This window comes from Rhinopithecus roxellana, chromosome 1, assembly GCF_007565055.1.
Source record: "Rhinopithecus roxellana isolate Shanxi Qingling chromosome 1, ASM756505v1, whole genome shotgun sequence".
Lineage (NCBI taxonomy): Eukaryota > Metazoa > Chordata > Mammalia > Primates > Cercopithecidae > Rhinopithecus > Rhinopithecus roxellana.
Window position 1 is genome coordinate 51054143 of NC_044549.1, and position 20220 is coordinate 51074362.

General features: G+C 48.2%; 1 protein-coding gene across 1 annotated transcript in view; it reads right to left on the minus strand.

Annotated features, from left to right (window-relative positions):
* The window catches only part of FGD5 (FYVE, RhoGEF and PH domain containing 5), a 124971-nt gene that overhangs the window by 45971 nt on the left and 58780 nt on the right, over positions 1 to 20220 (minus strand). Inside the window, 2 exon segments of the mRNA XM_010381519.2 lie at positions 7509 to 7539; positions 7651 to 7709. Coding sequence (XP_010379821.2) covers positions 7509 to 7539; positions 7651 to 7709 — 90 coding nt within the window.

A 20220-nucleotide genomic window follows, 5' to 3' on the forward strand; every position in this document is an offset into this window, starting at 1 on the left:
GTTTGTTTGTTTGTGAAAGGATCTCACTCTGCCACCCAGGCTGGAGTGCAGTGGTACGCCCATAGCTCACTGAAGCCTCCAACTCCAAAGCTCAAGTGATCCACCCACCTCAGCCTCCCAAGCAGCTGGGATTACAGGCATGCGCCACCATGTCTGGCTAATTAAATTTTTTTTTTTTTTTTTTTGTAGTGATGGGGTCTCACTATGTTTCCCAGGCTGGTCTCAAACTCCTGGCCTTAAACAATCTTCCCACCTTGGTCTCCCAAAGAATTGGGACTTCAGGTGTGAGCCACCATACCGGGCCTAAATGTGCCATTCTTAACAGGCCTCTGGGCCTTTACAAACGTTGATCCCGTTGCCAAGCACAGCCTTCTTCACTGCACCCCCGCCTGGCTATTCAACACATTTTCCTCTGGGCATCCCTCTCCAACTCCAAGAAGACTGGGCTGGATGCCTCCTCCAAGCCCCCAAAACCTCGGTATACCACCCACCACTGTGTTATATTGTTCTTTTTCATGCCAGTCTCTCTCTCTAGACCATCAGTGCCTTGAGGGCAGAGACTTTCCCTGCTGTCACTCACTCCCTGATACGTCACCCAGACCAGGTGCTCAGGAAGTTTATTTTCTTATTTTAATTTGTTTTTTTTTTTTTTTTAGGGACAAGGTCTTGCTATGTTGTTCAGGCTGGAGTGCAGTGGCTATTCACAGGTACGATCAAGATCCACTGCATCCTGGGCTCAAGCGATTCTCCTGCCTCAGCCTCCCAAGTAGCTAAGACTACAGGCATGCACCCCCATGTCTGGCAGGAAGTTTTTTTTTGACTGAAGAAAGGATAGGACTGCTGGGAGGAGAACTTGCTCCACCATCACTCATTCATTGGCTACATACTGAGCATCAGTTGCGTACCAGGCTTCACAAGCCACTGGGAACAAGGGTACGGTCCAGCTCTTTGCCCTTAAGGAGCTCAGAGTTTAGTGATGAAGGCAGACAGCAAACAAGCACCTAAAAATAGCCCCAAAACACAATCAGCAAAACCTGACAACTGACGGAGAGACATACAACCCAATAACCATAGCTGAGAGGTCAATAAGCCTCTCTCAACAATGGACAGAAAGTGAGGATGCAGAAGACTCAAAAGGATCCATCAGCTCGCCCTACGCAGCATTCACAGAACACCCCACCCGACAAGAGCAGAGGGCCCATCCTTCTCAAATACACATGGAACACTCTCCAGGTATGCTAGGGTGTATGCTGGGCCATAAAACACATTTAAGTAAATTTAAAAGGACTGAAACCATACAAAATATGTTTTCCAACCACAATGGGATTAGCAGAAGGATAAATTAGAAATCAGCAGCAGATGATGTGGGAAACATACAAATACTTGGAAGTTACATGACACAGTTTTAAACAATCCATGGGTTAAAGAAGAAATCACCAAGGGGATTATTAATAGAAAGTATTGTGAGCTGCATGAAAATGAAAACACAACATAACCAGTGACAAACACATAAATTAGGTACTTTCAAACAGTGAAAGGTGGTGTGAAGAAAATGAGGTGTGAGATGGAGTGCAGAGGAGGTAAGTACACCCACAGCATGTCACCCTCCCCGTGTCCACACCCTTGCCACAGCCTCATTGGAGGGGAGAGCACACCCCTGCCCCTTATGCCTTTGGGCCTGGCCATGGCACCTGCTGCTGTCAATGGGGTATATGTGGAAAGGATGATGTGCCAGTTGTGAACTTGATTCTAAGATGCCCTCTGCTCTTTCTCCTGCTATCACCATGGGAAGAGCTTCCCGGGGCACATGCTGCCCCTTCAGCCTACGCCCCAGCATGAACACACAAGAAGCAGAACCACCAAGATGAATCCAGCTTTCACTCAGCTTCCTCTGCAACTAGGAGTACCCAAGGATATGAAAGGAGAAGCTTGATAAGTGAAGTTTTCAAGGAGACTAACCCAGCCTGGAGGCATGACCTGTTGCTTTTCTACCTTTCTTCTTCTTCCTGACTGGGATATAGATGCAATGGTTAGAACTGCAGCAGCCATTCTGTGTTCACAAGAAACCTTGGAAATGGATGCTGCAGATGGAACTTTAGTCCTGAGACTGTGTGGAGTTGCCAAATTTGACCTGGATCTCCTGCTTCTGGATTTATTTCACATGAAATAAGAATCCCTAAATTAGCTAAGCCATCGTAATTGGGGTTTTGTTACTAGCAGTCAAACACAGTTCCTAACCAACACAGAATGTTTAGGAAAAACTTCTGTAGTAGACTGTCTTTTCCAACAACGCCCACAACAATATCTCCTATCTCAATGGTCTTTATATAATATGAGCTCGATATTCTTCCCATTGAAGAGGAGAGACTATGTCCCCTCCCGTTGAACCTGAGTAGACCTTTGTGACTGTCTTAACTCATAGGGTATGGTGGAAGTGGTGCTACAGGACGTCCAAGGCCAGATCATAAAAATGCCATGCACTTCTACCTGCTCTCTCAGGACACTTACTCTTAGGACCCAGCCACCATGCTGTGCAGAAGCCCAAACTCACGTAGGCAGAGACCACATGGAGTGGCCACAGACAAGTGTTCTGGCCAACCTCCCAGCTTAAGTCTCGGACAACAGCCAGCCTCAACCACCTGATGTGTGAGTGAAGATGTAGGGAACTGAAGGCCCGTGGGACGTGACCAACTCAGCATTCCACTGGAGGCTATATGATCAAACAGCAACTGTTTATCATGAACACAGGATGTGGGCAAACTCACGACTGCGCCTGCCGACAGAAGGTTTGCTGGAGGCATTCACTCCCTGGCGCTTCTCCTTTCATATCCTTGGGTAGTCCTAGTTGCAGAGGAAGCTGAGTGAAAACTGGACTCAGTCTTGGTGGCTCTGCTTCTTGTGTGTTCATCCTGGGGCGTAGGCTGAAGGGGCAGCATGTGCCCCAGGAAGCTCTTCCCATGGTGATGGCAGGAGAAACGGCAGAGGGCTCCTTAGAATCAAGTTCACAACTGGCACATCATCCTTTCCACACACACCCCATTGACAGCAGCAGGTGTCGTGCCCAGGCCCAAAGGCATAAGGGGCAGGGACGTGCTCTCCCCTCCAATAAGGCTGTAGCAAGGGTGCGGACATGGGGAGGGTGACATTGTGACATCTAGAGAAAGCAGTCTTGCAAGTCTACTCTGGACTGAGCAGCTGACCCCTTCTTCCACCCCACTTCTCACTATCTCTTTTGCCTAATAAATACAGAGGACTGTGTAAAGCTCAGGGCACCTGTCCACTAGAGGCAAGGTGCCTCTAGACAGGGCACCTGTCCACTAGAGGCAAGGAAGAAGACCCCTTCTTCCAAATATACTCTTTTGTCTACTGTGTAACCCACACGGACCTAGGGAGACTGAATAAAGGGGGTGAATGCAGGAATGAAAGATAAGAGACAAAAGAGTGTATTTGGAAGAAGGGGTCACCTTGCCTCTAGTGGACAAGAGCCCTGAGCTTTACACAGCACTCTGTCTTCACTAGGCAAAAGAGATTGTGAGAAGGGGGGTGGAAGAAGGGGTCAGCTGCTCGGTCCAGAGTAAGCTTGCAAGACTGCTTGCTTTCTCTAGATGTCGCAGTAGATAACCTCAGCGCCAGGGAGTGAATGCTTCCAGCATACCTTCTGTTGGCAGGCGCAGTCATGAGTTTGCCCACATTCTGCGTTCATGATAAACAGTTTGCTGTTTGATCATATAGCCTCTAGTGGAATGCTGAGTTGGTCACGTCCCACGGGCCTTTGGCTTCCTACATGAAGACACCTCCAGGTGATCCCAGCTCCTAGCCATCAGGTCACCCCCAGTCTTTGAATCTTCCAGTTGAGGCCCCAGACATCATGGAACACAGACCAACTCCCACCACCATGCCCTGTCCAAATATCTAGTCCAGAGAATCTGTGAGCATAACAACACTGGTTGTCTTATGCCACTAAGTTCTGGGGCACCACTAGTTTGAAGTGGTAACACTTGAGCTGAGACCTCAATGGGAAGATCGGGGTAGGCCACTCCAGTAGAGGGAAGAGCAAAACTGTGAGATGTGAACGCATTTGTGTTATTTGAAGAACAGTAACAAGGCCAGTGTGGCTGAAGGCAGTGATGAAGAAAATGGTAAAGGAGGTACTGCCAGAGAGGTGGAGAGGGGCCAGGTCATGTGGGCCTCCTGTGTGAGGAAACTTCTCCTGGGGCAGGATGGTGACAACTTCCAGAGTTCTCTCCCAATCAGCAGACTGGCTTCTGAACAGGCCTTCAATGCCTTAGCCCACAGGAGCGACCCTTGGTAAGAACTTTTGGTTTCTTCTAGGAGAGACTTGCTTTAGATGAAAAAACAGAGGACAGAAGGTGTCCAGGGGCCACACCTGTTCAAAATCTCTAGCTGTTTATATGTCTAGCTGTGAATATGTCTTTCCCTCCCTCATGCCCCTGCAGATTCTGCACAAAACTACAGTTCTGCAAATTATACTTACACAGAGTAATGTAAATTGTCTGTTCACATATTGATTTCTCCTCCCCACCTCCACCCTCTCTCCCTGCAAAACAAAAACTACTCAAGGGCCGGTTCTGAGCCTTATTCAGCTTTGGGGCTCCAAGGCCTATTTCAGTGCCTACAGTAAACATCCTGGGATGTTTCCAGAATGAATGGGCAATTCAAATGGATAGATGAATGGATGGATTGCTGGTTGGATGGGCAGATGAGGAATGGATGGAAGGTTGGATGGGTGGGTAGACATTTGAGTAGTAGATTAATTGGGAGTGAATGAGTGCATGGTTGTGTCACTTGATGCATGAATAGATGAAAGGACAGATGAGTGGGTGAAAGGCTGGCTGGCTAGGTGGATGGGTAGAGACTGACAGATGGGCAGGTAAGGAATGTTCTTATGACTGGGTTCCTGGAAGGATGGAAGGCAGCCGTTAAACCAGAAGTCAGTAAGCTTTTTCTGTAAGGGGCCAGATGATAAATATTTTAAGCTTTGTGACCCACATATGGTTTCAGTCGTATATTCTCCTTTGTCTTTTTTCACAAATGTTTGAAAATGTAAACTCCATTCCTATGGAGCCCATAGGCTACACAAACCCAGGACCGTGGCCATCAGGATGACTGGAATTCATGGCAGCCACTGAGTTAGCTATAGCTACCATGTAACAAGCAACAGAGCTGCACCCCAAACACAGAAGGCCACCCCCACCCCCAACAACAATAGCACAATGTAGCCAGGACCTTTCCTGCTGGGGAGATTTGGGAGGCACCGTCAGCTCCTCCTTATCACTGGGGACAGCCTTGGTATCTCAACAGCATCAGTCTCTAAGACAAAATTCTGAAGAGCTTGCCAAGCTTAACAACCAGGGATAGATTCAAAGCTGAGGAGTGGTGGAGAGTGCCCAAAAGTCTATAGGTCTCCTTCAAGACTCATTTCCCTAGCTAAGACCTAGAGTCACACTAGGAGATGCCTGCCCCCTTTATCCCCGTAAGCACTGATATAAAATACAGCTCTAGACCACAACTTCCTGCAACCAGCTTCTGAGTGGTGAATTTTTTTTTTTTTTGAGACACAGTCTCGCTCTGTCACCCAGGCTGGAGTGCAGTGGCACGATCTCGGCTCACTGCAACCTCCGCCTCCTGGGTTCAAGTGATTCTCCTGTCTCAGCCTCCCGAGTAGCTGGGATTACAAGTGCCCACCACCATGTCTGACTAATTTTTGTATTTTTAGTAGAGATGGGGTTTCACCATGTTGGCCAGGCTGGTCTGGAACTCCTGATCTCAGGTGATCCACCCACCTTGGCCTCCCAAAGTGCTGCGATTACAGGCATGAGCTACCGTGCCCGGCCCTGAGTGATGACTTTTATGGGCTCTCCCTTCACCCCATCCTTAGGATATTATTATGGATTACCAGGGGCTTCAATGTCTTTCCAACTGGCAGGAAGCAGAGCAAACACAGATGCAAGTTTCCTAATTAAAACCCTCTTAAAAAGTCATAAAACAAAAATGCCCAGCCCCTCTGTCATGCTGCCAGCCCAGAAACAAGGGAGAGAGAAGAAAAAAAAAAAGGGAAACTGATCCTTCCGGCCTTTACCAAATAGATCTTTTAGGTGTAAAAGCTGAATGGGGGCTGGTACATTTCACACGTGAGGGCTTTGGGGTTCAAGAGTGCACACAGGCTTTCATCCTGAGGGGACAAAAATGAGGAGCTAAGAGCACCAGCCCAGAGTAATGCTCTATCTGCCCTCCTGGGTTCCCGGCTGCTATCAGCTCACGTGGGGATGTGATGCCAGGGTGACACTGTTGATAGGGACCTCAGCTGGGTTCAGTAAGAGGCCTGGCTTGGTGTTGAGTGCTCTGGTACACCCAGAGAAGGTCCCTGCCCCAAGGAGCTCCCAAGGCAGCCAGGAACACCCAGTGAATGCGAGGACAGTGGCCTGGGAGCCAGGAGCCCCGGCACTTATCCTGGCTCCACCACTGTGTGACGCGGGCCATGTCACCTCCTCTGGGCTTCCACATCACCACCTACAAAATGTCCAGGTGTACATCCCCAGCTCTGACATTCTTGGAGATGGTGAATGATTCAAAGCACCATAGAACCCAATGCTCAACCATGGCAAGAGTGCAAATGGCCCAGAGAGCTCAAAGGAGCGGGGAGCCTGAGTCTTCCATGGTCCCCCACTTCCCAAGTCTTTGCTGTGCCCTCTTCTCACCCTTCCCTATGGCCTAGCCCCGAACATCACCTCCTCAGGGAAGCCTGCCCAAGGTTGTTGGTCACCCCCCTCATCCGTCCCCTTTGCTGGCCAGAGAGCTCCTGGGGAAGGACTCTGTCTGATCTGTCTTCCCATTCTCCAGTTCTTGTCATGCAGCGAGAGTTCAAAACAATGTCTGCTGAACTGAATTGAGGTGACTACAAAGGGACACTCTGTGAGCTGTCCTGTGAGTTATGAAGGAGAGCACTGCCTGATGTTCAGGATGTCCCCAAGTCTGGCCTCCTTTCCTCTGAAAGCCCAAAGGAGTACCCTCACCACCAGCTTAGGCACCACCACCCTGACGCTAAGGAGACTGAGGAAGACTCTTGATACCCTCAGCTGCTCTGTCACCAGGCAGACACCTTTTCCATACGAACCTAAACATCACACACATACAGGTACACAAACTCACATACACAAACTCACACAGAGCAATGCCCAGAAACACCCCACTGTCCTCTTCCTGCCTTTCTCAGCAAGAGGGCTAAGGAAATCTCAAACATCCTGCCCAAAACCTCAGCCCATGCCCCCAAGCACCCCATCCCTGAGCAAGGAGACGCATCCGCTGTCTGCCCCCAGAAGCACATTAATCAGGAGACAGACTTCCCTGAAAAGCCTTGGTGAGTGCTTGCCTGCTGCCAGGCCTCTGTTAATGGAAATCACCTCTGTCTCCACATTGCTTTCCTGCCTCTTATATCACAGACTTCTAAAAGGGCAATTAGTTTTGGACAATTAAAATGATTAACTCACCAGATGTAAGTGCTGGAGCATCTCCACGTATCTGCAGAGGGAAAGAGGGTTGAGGCTGCATTAATCCCCATCCTGTGTAAGCCCAGGAGGGTGACGTTTTGTTTATAAGCTCAAGGCCACAGGCACCTCCTTAGGGACTCACGCTTTCTCTGAAGATAGCAGTTCCTGTGCGATGACAAGGGCTCTGGACTGTCCTTCCACCTGTGGGAGGAAAGAGAGCAATCAGATGGGACAGGCATCAGTGGTTTCTAGGAGGCCACCATGCTGCTGGAGGCAAGTTCCAAGCATTTCCCAGACCATTTCCTGGTACTCATTATCTGTATGTTCTTCAACAACTTATTTAACCTCTCTGTACCTCAGTTTCCTCATCTGTAAATGTGGATTTTATTTTATTTTAAAAATGTATTTATTTTATTTGAGACAAGGTCTTGCTCTGTCACCCAGGCTGGAGTGCAGTGACATGATCTCAGTTCCCTGTAGACTCGAACTCTCAGGCTCAAGCGATCCTCCTGCCTCAGCCTCCTGAGTAGCTGGGACTATAGGTATGCACCACCACACCTGGCTAATTTTTAAAACTTTTTGTAGAGACAGTGTCTCACTACATCGACCAGTTCAAGGCTGGTCTTGAACTCCTGGGCTGAAGCAATCCGCCCACCTTGGCCTCCCAAAGTGCTGAGATTATAGGCGTGAGCCACTGAGCCCAGCTATAAATGCAGATTTTAACAGCACCTAACTCTGAAGGTTGTTGAGCTAATGCCCAGCATGGCACCTGCCATTTAGTAAATGCTCAATGGCCATGATGATGGTATGACCTTTATATCCCACTTCATGACCCCACCAATCCTGAGCAACCTGTGGTTCCCCGTACTGAGGAATTCTCTCTTTTCTCTTGCTTTTGTACATGTTGTTCCCTCGGCATCCTTTCCCCCTCCTCTAGCTGGCTAACTCCCAGTCATCCTGTAAGAATTAGCCACGGCAGCACCTCATCCAATAAGCCTCTCCTGATCCTCCTCACTCGATGGCCTGGGCTAGGTATCCTTTCTGAGCATCCCCCTCTCATGACACTTATCATTACTGTGAAACAATCACATCTCTCCAGGAGGGCAGGGATCAGGAACTTCCACCTCTGCATGACCAGTGCTTAGCGTATGGCAGTTCTCTTTGTTGGCTGAAAGAGTGAGTGAGTCAGTGAGTGTACATTCATTACCCTTGGGAAGCCCTAACTCTGCAGGCTGACCTCAGATGGTAAGCTGTTTAACCCATCTGAGCCCCAGTTTCCACAACTATATGATTTGGAAATAGACTGAGATTATGTCTATAAACAGGAAGGATGGGCAGGGCTGAGACAGATGTCTGGGCCTTCTGCCACAAGCAGGTTCCTGCTGGGTGGCCCCAAACCTGCCGGATATCAGACACAACTAGTGGCTGAGATCCAGAGATACAAAGACACGCTGTAGCGGCCTGATGAAACTGACAGGGGAGGCTGTGAATGTGCAGGCATGGCTGGCTGTGGGTGCCCCATGGCAGAGCAGAGGGCACTCAGCTGGGAACACCTGCCTCCTGGTACAATTCTGCACAAGTCACTTTCAAGGTCAAGCCTCAGTTCCCCATATGTGGACAAACTAACTTCTAAATTCCCTTCTATGCTGAACCTTGCGTGTTACTAAACTTGAGGAGCCACTCGTCAAGTGAGTGATCCACTCTAGTGATGAGAAAATCACTGCTGAGAAAGTCACTGCATAGTGTTGTGGTTAAAAGCATGGGTTCTGAGGCGGGGCACAGTGGCTCATGCCTGTAATCCCAGCACTTTGGGAGGCTGAGGTGGGTAGATCATGAGGTCAAGAGTTTGAGACCAGCCTGTCCAACATAATGAAACCCCATTCTACTAAAAATACAAAAAAAATTAGCCGGGCATGGTGGCAGGCGCCTGTAATCCCAGTTACTCGGGAAGGTGAGGCAGGAGAATCGCTTGAACCCAGGAGGCAGAGGTTGCAGTGAGCTGAGACTGTGCCATTGCACTCCAGCCTGGGTGACTGAGTGAGACTCCATCTCAAAAAAAAAAAAAAAAAAAAAAAAAAAAAAGCATGGGCTTTGGAACTAGGAAGTTTCCTGCCTCTGACTCTTATTTGTTGAACAAGACATTGAGCTCTCTGTGCCTCAATTCTCTTACCTGTGAAATGGCCACAGTAGGAGAATAGTATCCAGCACATATGCGTGTCATAAGGATCAGATGAGCATCTATATAGAGAATCTCTCACACTAGGAACTGTGCCGGGCACACGGCAAGTACTATGAAATTATTGGCCATCATTATCCTTGTTGTTTTTGTCGCCGAGGTGGTGCCAGAAACAAAACCAAGTAACCAGGGATAGAATAAGAAAAAAAAATTTAGAGTCAAGTAGGGGAAAGGCCTTAACTGCAAAATGAAGGCTGGGCCACTTCTCTGACAGTAGCAGCAGAGATAGTGGAAAGCAAATGGACTCTGGAATCAATCACATTCATTTCAAACCCAGCTCCAGCACTGTTTCACGGTATGACCTCTGGCGAGTCCCTATCTCTGAGCCTCAGTGTTTTCGCTGAGATCTGGTAGGGAATAACCAACCCAGTCTCTCACACTGGCTTCTTGAGGACGCGTTTCTGACTCAGGGCCTCTGCACGTGCTGTTCTCTCTTCTTGCAATGCTCTTCCCCAGATCTTCTCACTTGTACTTTCTGGTTCTTAAGGTCTCTGCTCAAAAGTCACAACCTCAGCACAGTCACCCATGACTGCCTGACCTAACGAACACCCCAAATCATTTTCCACCCTGGGGTTTCTCCATCTTGGACTGTTGACATTTTGAAGAATAGTTTTTGCTGTAGAGGCTGTTCTTATGTATTACAGGACAACGAACAGCATCCCTGGCTTCTACACACTGGATAACAACAGGAGCCTCCACTCCCTCAGCCCCCACTGTGACAACCAAAAATGTCTTTAGACACTGCCAAATATCTTAGGGCTTGGGGTACTGCAAAACGTCACCCCTGGTTAAGGACCCCTGCCCCATCTTTATCCTGCTGTGCTTTTCATCACAGCAGACACGCACCAGAGCAGCCTGGGCTCGCCCCTCTGCACTCAGCCTTCCTCACTCCGGATCCTCAGAATGTGGCCACAATGGCACAAAGACAACTCTGCTGGAAGTCAAGATGCCTGGATCCTCCCCTAAACAAGGCCATGGGTGGCTGTGTGGCTGTTGGCGAGACCCTCTCGGATGCCTCCGTTTCCTCATCTGGCAAACAGGTGAGCGTTCCTACCCTGCCAGGATGAGATGACGTGATGGATGGCAGCCGTCACACCATACCCAAACTTCTGGAGTTGCCATCATAACCACTGTTACAATCTCCAAGCTGTCGAGGACAGGCTTTTGGTAAGGTCCAGACACGGGCCCCTCTGCACGTCCCACCCAGCCCCTCCTGCCAGACGTGCAGATTCTGGGTGGGATGCACGGGGCAGTCCTGCTTCAGTGACTCTGCGATGATGGATGTGTCTTCGCCAGGCAGCCAGCGGGGAGGCCTGGCAGGCTGTGTGCCCAAGGCTCGCAGAAACTGCTTCTGGGCGTTGCCCAACTGGGCCATTTAATATAGATGTTTGTTTAACCAGGAAATGAACTCCAAGGCTGACGGCAGCAGTCCAGGGACAGGCTTCTGGGAACAGGGCTCCTCCCAGGAGCGTGGGGGTTGGGGGTGCCAAGGCCCATGCTATTGCTATGGCAGTTTCTCAGGGTGAAGCTATGGATGTTAACATCAGGCCACCTGCCCCTGCCTGAGGCTGTCCCCAGGGCCACCGGCCTCCTCCCTGGTCCCCAGCAAACCAGCTGGTTCAACACTTAGGTATTCTGGGACCCAGGCAGGTCGGGAGGGGTAGTTCTTCCTCCAGGGAACCTCAGCATTAGACAGTGGGTCACACAGAGTCAGGAATCCTGGTCCTCTGTCTCCATGCTTTAGTTTTTCCAACTGTAAAACTGAGTGCTCAGCCTCCTTCTAAGACATCAGTTCCCAAAATACAGTCTGAGAACCTCCGAGGGTCTGTAAGGTCCTCCCTTTTCCAACTACATATCTGTGTGAGCCTGGATATTATATTCATTTAAGTCAACCAAAACAATTCCAACCCACTGGATGGGCAAGTGGATAGGTGAATCCAGCTACCTTCTGTTCAGCAGACATTCGTATTTGTAAATGTAAAAATGTCACTCTTATCTCTGTTTTTTCTTGATTGTTTTAGAAACTAGGGTTGTTGTTGTTGTTGTTTTGGGCATAAAAGTGCTACTTATATTAACATGTTATGGGTTTGTTATCTTAAAATGCATTAAAAGATGTTTTAGAATTTTCTGATTTACTTTCTAAGGTGGTAAACATTGAAGAGATGTGATTCATAGAAATAAAGACTCTTTGGGGCCCTCAATCATTTTTAAGAGGGGAGGTGGGTCTGAGACCAAAAAGTTTTGAGAACCACTGTTTCAGAGGTTGTCACACAAAGACAGCAAAGGGTTGTGGATGAAAAAGCTCTTTGTAATCAGTAAAAAGCTACAGGGAAGTGAGGCATTAGCATAACTATATTATTACAGGGGCCAGGGAACCCCAGGCCTTTTGGCCTGTCCCTCAGGATGGTCCCCAAGTATGCCCAGGGTTCACACAATCCTTCCCCACAATGTCCTACCTGTGGGAGAGGAAGGAACAACCTCAAGATGCCTGTCTCGTCGCCTCCCCTCTCTGTGTACAGGCCTCCTGGGTCCACACCTGCTCAACCTTTAAGATGGTGTGGACTGATATTAATACCCACCTCTTTCTTTCACTGGTCTCTGCCAGTCCTTTGCCAAGCTCCATGCCCCCAAGGCCTCTGTGTCTGGTTCAGCACACGCCCCCATTAGTTCACACCTGTCCCCTTGCACCTGCGGTCACTGGGCACTCCAATCTGAATGCCCTGTGCTCACCTCCTCGAGACCTCCTCCTCAGATGTCTCTCAGCAGTGTCTCCCTCCACTCCTTCCAGCCTGGGCCTCACCCACACTCCACACTGTTCTGCCTCTGAAGCCCAGGCTTCCCACCTTTCATCTTGGAACCAAGCTCCAACCCTCCCTGCACCCTTGACTGACCTCTCTCTCACTCACTCTGAGCTCCAGCCTCCTAGCCATTCCCATAGCCTCCTTCTTCCATCACCTGCATCCTTGAGTGGCTACAGAGGCTCCCAGCACTTACAGAAAGGGACCCCTGTGGCTCAGCCCAGGACTGTTCCCAGTCCCCTCCACCACTCCTCCATGCCTCATGGAGCTCCAGGTGATCCCTTAAGCCCACTCTATTTTTTCCTACCTCTGGGTGTGTTTGGCTCACACAGTTTTCCCATACCCAGAATCCCCACATACCCTCAATAAACATCTCTAGGTCACAGGCTACACCTGAGGTGCCCCCGATGCCCTGTATGCACCAGCCTCTTCTGCCACACAGCCCCCCTAAAATAACCCACATCCGCACACAAGGAAGGGGCCATCTTCTATGACTGTTTCAAGCCCTGGGGAAATTTTCCTTGTGAGTCTTCCACGTGTTGAGGGTCCCAGGAAGGGGACTGCTGGAGTATTCTGAAGTCACATCTGGAGATGGGAGAGTGGTCAGAAACCCAGATACATGGGGCATTAGGCTCCAGGAGAACAGACTCCAAGTCCCCTGGGGATCACCGGGGCAGGCAGGGAACATAAGTCAGGGATTCCAGCACAGCCTTCAACAACTGCTAGAAAACTCAGAGACGAGGACTCAGGAAGAGGTGGCTCACTCTTTATCCCAGCTGTCACCTGTGTTCCTGGTGGCAGCACAGTAGAAAGAGGAGGCAGAGGAGAGTGAGCGCTTGCCAGGACAAGCGAGGGGAGAAGGACGGACCCAACAGTAGCCCCCTGGCTTCCCCAGGACCAGCTGGTCAGTTTCCAGATCATGCTGACTAGTCCAGTTCCTGAAGTTAGGCTGGTGTGAGTGTGGGTTTGGCCCAGCTACTTAAAAGACCTTTAATTTTGGAGAGATCTTTGGTTCTGGCTACAGTCTGTAACAAATTTGCAGAAGCAGCGTGCTATCTTGGAACACCCTGAATGAGGGATCAGGAGGCCTGACTTCTACTCTTGACTTGGCCTCTAACCTGCTGAATAGCCCTGAGCAAGGAACGAGTGACAAGCTTCAGTTTTCCTTCCAGTGAGCTCCTATATCACTGAAACTTCGTTGAACAGTAGCTTGCCACCTCTCCCTCCCTCCACCCCCAGCAACCACTACTCTACTCCTTGCTTCTGTGAATAAGGCTATTTTATTTTTTAGAGACTTAGGGATCTCATTCCATCACCCAGGCTGGAGTGTAGTGGCACCTGGGCTCAAGTGATCCTTCAGCCTCAGCCTCCTGAGTAGCTGGGACCACAGGCATGCACGCCATCACACCCAGTTAATTTTTTTATTTTTTATAGAGATGAGGTCTCACTGTGTTGCCCAGGCTGGTCTCCAACTCCTGGCCTCAAGCAAACCTCCTGCCTTGGCCTCCCAAAGTGCTGGGAACACAGGAATGAGCCACCATGCCTGGACCTATATTTTAGACACCTCATGTAAGTGGAATCATGCAGTATTTGTCCATCTGTGACTGGCTTCTTTCATTTAGCATCAAGCCCTCCAAGTTCATTCACATTGTTGCAAATGGCAGAATTCCCTTCCTTTTTATGGCTGAATAATATTGTATATACAGACCACATTTTCCTTATCCACTCACCCAAGGACGGGCATTAAGAGTATAGATCTGGCCAGGACGCGGTGGCTCACACCTGTAATCCCAGCACTTTGGGAGGCCAAGGCAGGTGGATCACCTAAGGTCAGGAGTTCAAGACCAGCCTGACAAATATGGTGAAACCCCACCTCTACTAAAAATATAAAAATTAGCCGGGCATGGTGGCATGCGCCTGTAGTCCCAGCTACTCAGGAGGCTGAGGCAGGAGAATCTCTTGAACCTGGGAGGCGGAGATTGCAGTGAGCTGAGATCATGCCACTGCACTCCAGCCTGGGTGACAGAGCTGCCTCAAAAAAAAAAAAAAAAAAAAAAAAAAAAAAAAAAAAAGTGTAGCTCTTACATTAAACATTCTTGCCACAGTGAAAAGAAACAGTGGTCTCTAAATGCTTCTTTCAGCTCTCTCACCTTTTGGAATCCTAAGAGAGCGGCTATGATTATGATTAGCAGCTCCCCATGTCTGATGGCAGGAAAGGGCCAGTGCTGGCTCAAACAAGACACAGCCCTCCCCATCTCACTTAATTCCAGAAAGGTCCAGCCATGACTTCAAACAGCCAGCTAATGGATGGATTCTATGCCTTCGTCCCATCTGTTCTTGCCTCCTATAAACTTTCCTCCTCCTTTCTATTTAACTACATCCTGCTCTCTTCCAAGGAGCACTCAGGCTTCATCACCTCCTGGAAGCCTTCCTGACTGCTCTGACTCTTACAACACAGAACCCTTCCACTGCTCGTGGTTTAGTTCACACAGCTGGGTATGGGGGTTGCCCCTGAGACCTAAAAATAAAATCCTAAACTCCTCGACTGACTGAACAAGCCCCTTCTTGACCAAGGGAATGCCAGAAAAACCTTAAAGATTGAGTTCCCAGTCATGACATGATGGGAGATCGGACACGCATCATTATACTCCTTCCCTCTTTCAGTTTAGACACAACATCTGACCAGCACTAATGTTAAAATAGAGATCACAAGACTGACAGAATGGACTCTGGGGCGATAAGATACCAAATTATAAACAAGACCTAAGGTTGTGCCAGGCAAGGGTTAAGCCACACACGCCACACTTAACTCTGTTCTCACTGCCATAAGGTTTTTCTTTTTCACCAGCAGCTAAACAAGCACTGGCCTCAAGATAAGCAATGTTGAAACAATTGCAGCTCTTCCACCGTCAGACACTAACTAAGCCCCCTGTTCTGCCAGCCAAGCTACAGCTCTGATTGGACAAGAGACTGACTTCTATGACTTTCTCCCAATAAGAGACCACTGACCATGGACTGGCTCTGGGTGGTTTGAGCAGGCTGTGCACTGAGTGCCTTCACGCTGCCCCTGCTTTGTCTTTTGACATATAAGGCCTAACTGTAATACATTTACATGTTAAATCTCCACCCCAACGTGAACATGGGACACATGCAACAAGCATGCTTGCTTATCACACGTACACACTGCCTTCTTTTATGAATATCCACAGCTCCTCCTATAACTTGATGAATATGTAAACTTGTCCAACCCCTGCAGCATAAATTCCTGTTTTATCCCTCCCTCCCTCAAAGCAGGTGCTTTGAGTATCTGCTTTGAGAAGCTGCTAAAGACTTTAGCCAGAGGCTGCACTTCCCAGCCCACGAGAACAGCCACCTTTCAGACTGTAAACCTTTATAAGAAATAGTCTTTTCTCCAAATTTATAGATCTTGTCATTTTTCAGTTAAATTCCATAATCTTTCCATCTCGTGTGCAACCTTGGTTTATTTTTTAAAAGTGTGGCACAACATTCAGAGAAGTACATAAAATATGAATATAAAGTTTAAAGATCATCACGTGAATTGCTTTTTCATTCTCCAACTCAACTGTAAGTTCCCCAAAGCTGGGACCCCATGAGCTTCTTCTGTGGCATCTCCCAGAGCCGAGGGCACCACGAGTGCTCCACATAGACTGGGTGATTGCTGCACATAGACCAGAGTTCAGACTTCAGTGAACACACGCGAGTCACTGAGGATCTTGTCAACAGGCAGATCTGGGTTCGGCAAGTCTGGGGTGGGACCTGGGATGCTGTGTTTCTAATGATCCCCCAGGTGCTACGGTGCTGTTGATCCACAAATGGCACTTTGGCCATAGACCATTGAGAGAGAGAGAGTGATCACCACCAAGTCAGGCAGGAGAAAGCAAGACTGAGTATCACCTGTGGCCCACATCCCAAACAGTAGAGCAAAGGGCATGTCTGAGACTTAACAGAGAGGAAACTCAGCCACAGAACAAGCTCTCCCAGGGCCAGGGGATCCTAACCTGCCCAGCCCTTTGGCCCTGGCTGCCTTCAATCACCCCAAGGCCCTCAGCAAGGCGTGTGAGGCACACATGTACCCAGGATGCCTTCCAGAACCTTGGAGCCCCTCTTCTCTCCCATCCCCTCTGAGTTGTGTCTGCCTCCCTCTCCCTCCTCTGCCACCTGCCTTACAATGTCTCTTGTGTTAACTGTACTGAAATGCAGTACTCTCTGCATGGCTACGGGGGAGCCAGGGTGAAGCAACAGGAATATTAAAGATGCAGGTTGGACTCCCAGCTCTGCCACTCACTGTGCAGAGTAAGTTACACAGGGCCAAACAAGTGTTTTCATTTTATTAAACTGTCAGGCATTTGAGTTTGTTTTTCTTATGTAAATGCACAAACTGGTTCTAAATGTTTTCATTTGCTCATTAACTTATTTGAAGATATTCATTGACTACATCTTAATGTACTAGGCAGCAAGGACACACCCATGAACAGGATAAACACAGCGTCTGCCCTCCTGGAATGACTGCCAGGGAAAGGCAAACAATGTGCAAGAAAACAGAGAAATAAAGAACAAGACTACAGCATAAGGAAATAGCTAGGAATGCTGTGACAGAGCATGGAAGAAGATCTAGGAGCCCTCTCTGAGGAGGTGACATTCAAATTGAGACCTATAGCCAGCCACAGAGCAGGGAGGACATTTCTGGTGGAGGAAACTCCAAGGGCTAGGAATCCAACTTACAAGGGACTGTAAAGGACCTCTTCAAGGAGAACTACAAACCACTGCTTAGTGAAATAAAAGAGGACACAAACAAATGGAAGAACATACCATGCTCATGGATAGGAAGAATCAATATCGTGAAAATGGCCATACTGACCAAGGTAATCTATAGATTCAATGCCATCCCCATTAAGCTACCAATGACTTTCTTCACAGAATTGGAAAAAACTGCTTTAAAGTTCATATGGAACCAAAAAAGACCCCGCATTGCCAAGACAATCCTAAGCCAAAAGAACAAAGCTGGAGGCATAACGCTACCTGACTTCAAACTGTACTACAAGGCTACAGTAATCAAAACAGCATGGTACTGGCACCAAAACAGACATATAGAACAATGGAACAGAACAGAGCCCTCAGAAACAATACCACACATCTACAGCCATCTGATCTTTGACAAACCTGACAAAAACAAGAAATGGGGAAAGGATTCCCTATTTAATAAACGGTGCTGGGAAAACTGGTTAGCCATAAGTAGAAAGCTGAAACTGGATCCTTTCCTTACTCCTTATATGAAAATTAATTCAAGATGGATTAGAGACTTAAATATTAGACCTAAAACCGTAAAAACCCTAGAAGAAAACCTAGGTAATACCATTCAGGACATAGGCATGGGCAAGGACTTCATGTCTAAAACACCAAAAGCAATGGCAACAAAAGCCGTAATTGACAAATGGGATCTAATTAAACTAAAGAGCTTCTGCACAGCAAAAGAAATTACCATCAGAGTGAATAGGCAGCCTACAGAATGGGAGAAAATTTTTGCAATCTACTTATCTGACAAAGGGCTAATATCTAGAACCTACAAAGAACTCAAATTTACGAGAAAAAAACAACCCCATCAAAAAGTGGGCAAAGGATATGAATAGACATTTCTTAAAAGAAGACATGCATGCAGCCAACAGGCACATGAAAAAATGCTCGTCATCACTGGCCATCAGAGAAATGCAAATCAAAACCACAATGAGGTACCATCTCACACCAGTTAGAATGGCAATCATTCAAAAGTCAGGAAACAACAGGTGCTGGAGAGGATGTGGAGAAATAGGAACACTTTTACACTGTTGGTGGGATTGTAAACTGGTTCAACCATTGTGTAAAACAGTATGGTGATTCCTCAAGGATCTAGAACTAGAAATACCATATGACTCAGCCATCCCATTACTGGGTATATACCCAAAGGATTATAAATCATGCTGCTATAAAGACACATGCACACGTATGTTTATTGCAGCACTATTCACAATAGCAAAGACTTGGAATCAACCCAAATGTCCATCAGTGACAGACTGGATTAAGAAAATGTGGCACATGTACACCACAGAATACTATGCAGCCATAAAAAAGGATGAGTTGGTGTCCTTTGTAGGGACATGGATGCAGCTGGAAACCCATACATCTGTCAACGAATGAATGGGCAAACAAAATGTAGTCCACCCATACGATGGAATCAAACTCAGTATTAAAGGGGAAGGAATTCCAACCCCTACTACAGAGAGGATGAACCTTGAAGACATTATGCTAATTGAATAAGCCACTCACAAAAGAATGAATACTGTAGGATTCCACACGTGTGAAGTCCCTAGAGTAACTGAACTCATAGAGATGGAAAGTGGAATGGTGGCTGCCAGGGGCTAGGGGAGGAGGTATGGGGAGTCAGTGTCTAAAGGGGGCAGAGTTTCAGTCTGGGAAGAGGAAAAAGCTCTCGAAAGGAATGGTGGTGATGGCTGCATGGCAGTGTAATGTGCTTCATGCCACTGCACTGCATACTTAAAAATGGTTACAATGGAGGATTTTATGTTATGTGTATTTTCCCACAATTTTTTAAAAATGGAAAAATTAAGGCATGCTGTGTCTAAGATGCCCCCACCCCCAATCCCAGGAGCTCTGTTCCCCATGACCATAGCCAGCTTTTTGTTGTTGTTGTTTGTTTGTTTTGTTGTTGCTGTTGCCTTAAGACAGAGTCTTGCTCTATTGCCCAAGTTGGAGTGCAGTGGCACCATCTTGGCTCATTGCAACCTCTGCCTCCTGGGTTCAAGCAATTCTCCTGCCTTAGCCTCCAAAGTAGCTGGGACTAGAGACACGTGCCACCACGCCCAGCTAATTTTTTGTATTTTTAGTAGAGATGGGGTTTGACTATGTGAGCCAGGATGGTCTCGATCTCCTGACTTTGTGATCCACCCACCTCGGCCTCCCAAAGTGCTGAGATTACAGGCATGAGCCACCATGCCTGGCCGCAAGTTTGTTTTTTATAGCACTTTTTACCACCTAATCCCATCTTAGGAGTTTTCTGGTTTACCTTCCATCGCCTTCTCTAGAATGTGAAACTCCAACAGGGCAGGCAGGGACTGATCTGACTTGTCACTGCTGTATCTTCAGCCCTTGAAAGGGTGCTTGCATGTTGGTCCTTCCTGACAATGAGCCAGGCACAGAGTAGATGCTCAGTACATACTTACTGAATAAATAAGTTTCTGTGGAAGAAGAGGAGGGACTGGGAGTAACCGAGTGAAGATACAGACAGAAGAGAGGCAGACAGTGGAGAGAGTTCATGTTCACTAGATGAGTATTGTTTTCTGGGAGTGGGAAGCACAGGCTGTGGTTCAGAGGCCCTTCCCCGGGACCCAGGAGAAGCAAGCATTTGCAGTGGAGCCAGCGTGCAGCTGTGCATCTAGGTCTAGAAGTCCACAGCACAGAGAAAGTACATGGTGGTGTTTAACCCCAGCTGGGGACTGGTCCAATGGCAACAACCAGTTGGAGGCAGATGGTCAAGGCAAGGCTATAGGGGCAAGGACCAGGGACACCGGTCAGCTAGCCCAGCAAGAGCAGAGCTCTGGGCATGTGGGCCTGGCTGGGCAGGAGCAGACCTGCCACAGAGGGTGTGATGACAGGAAGGGTCTGT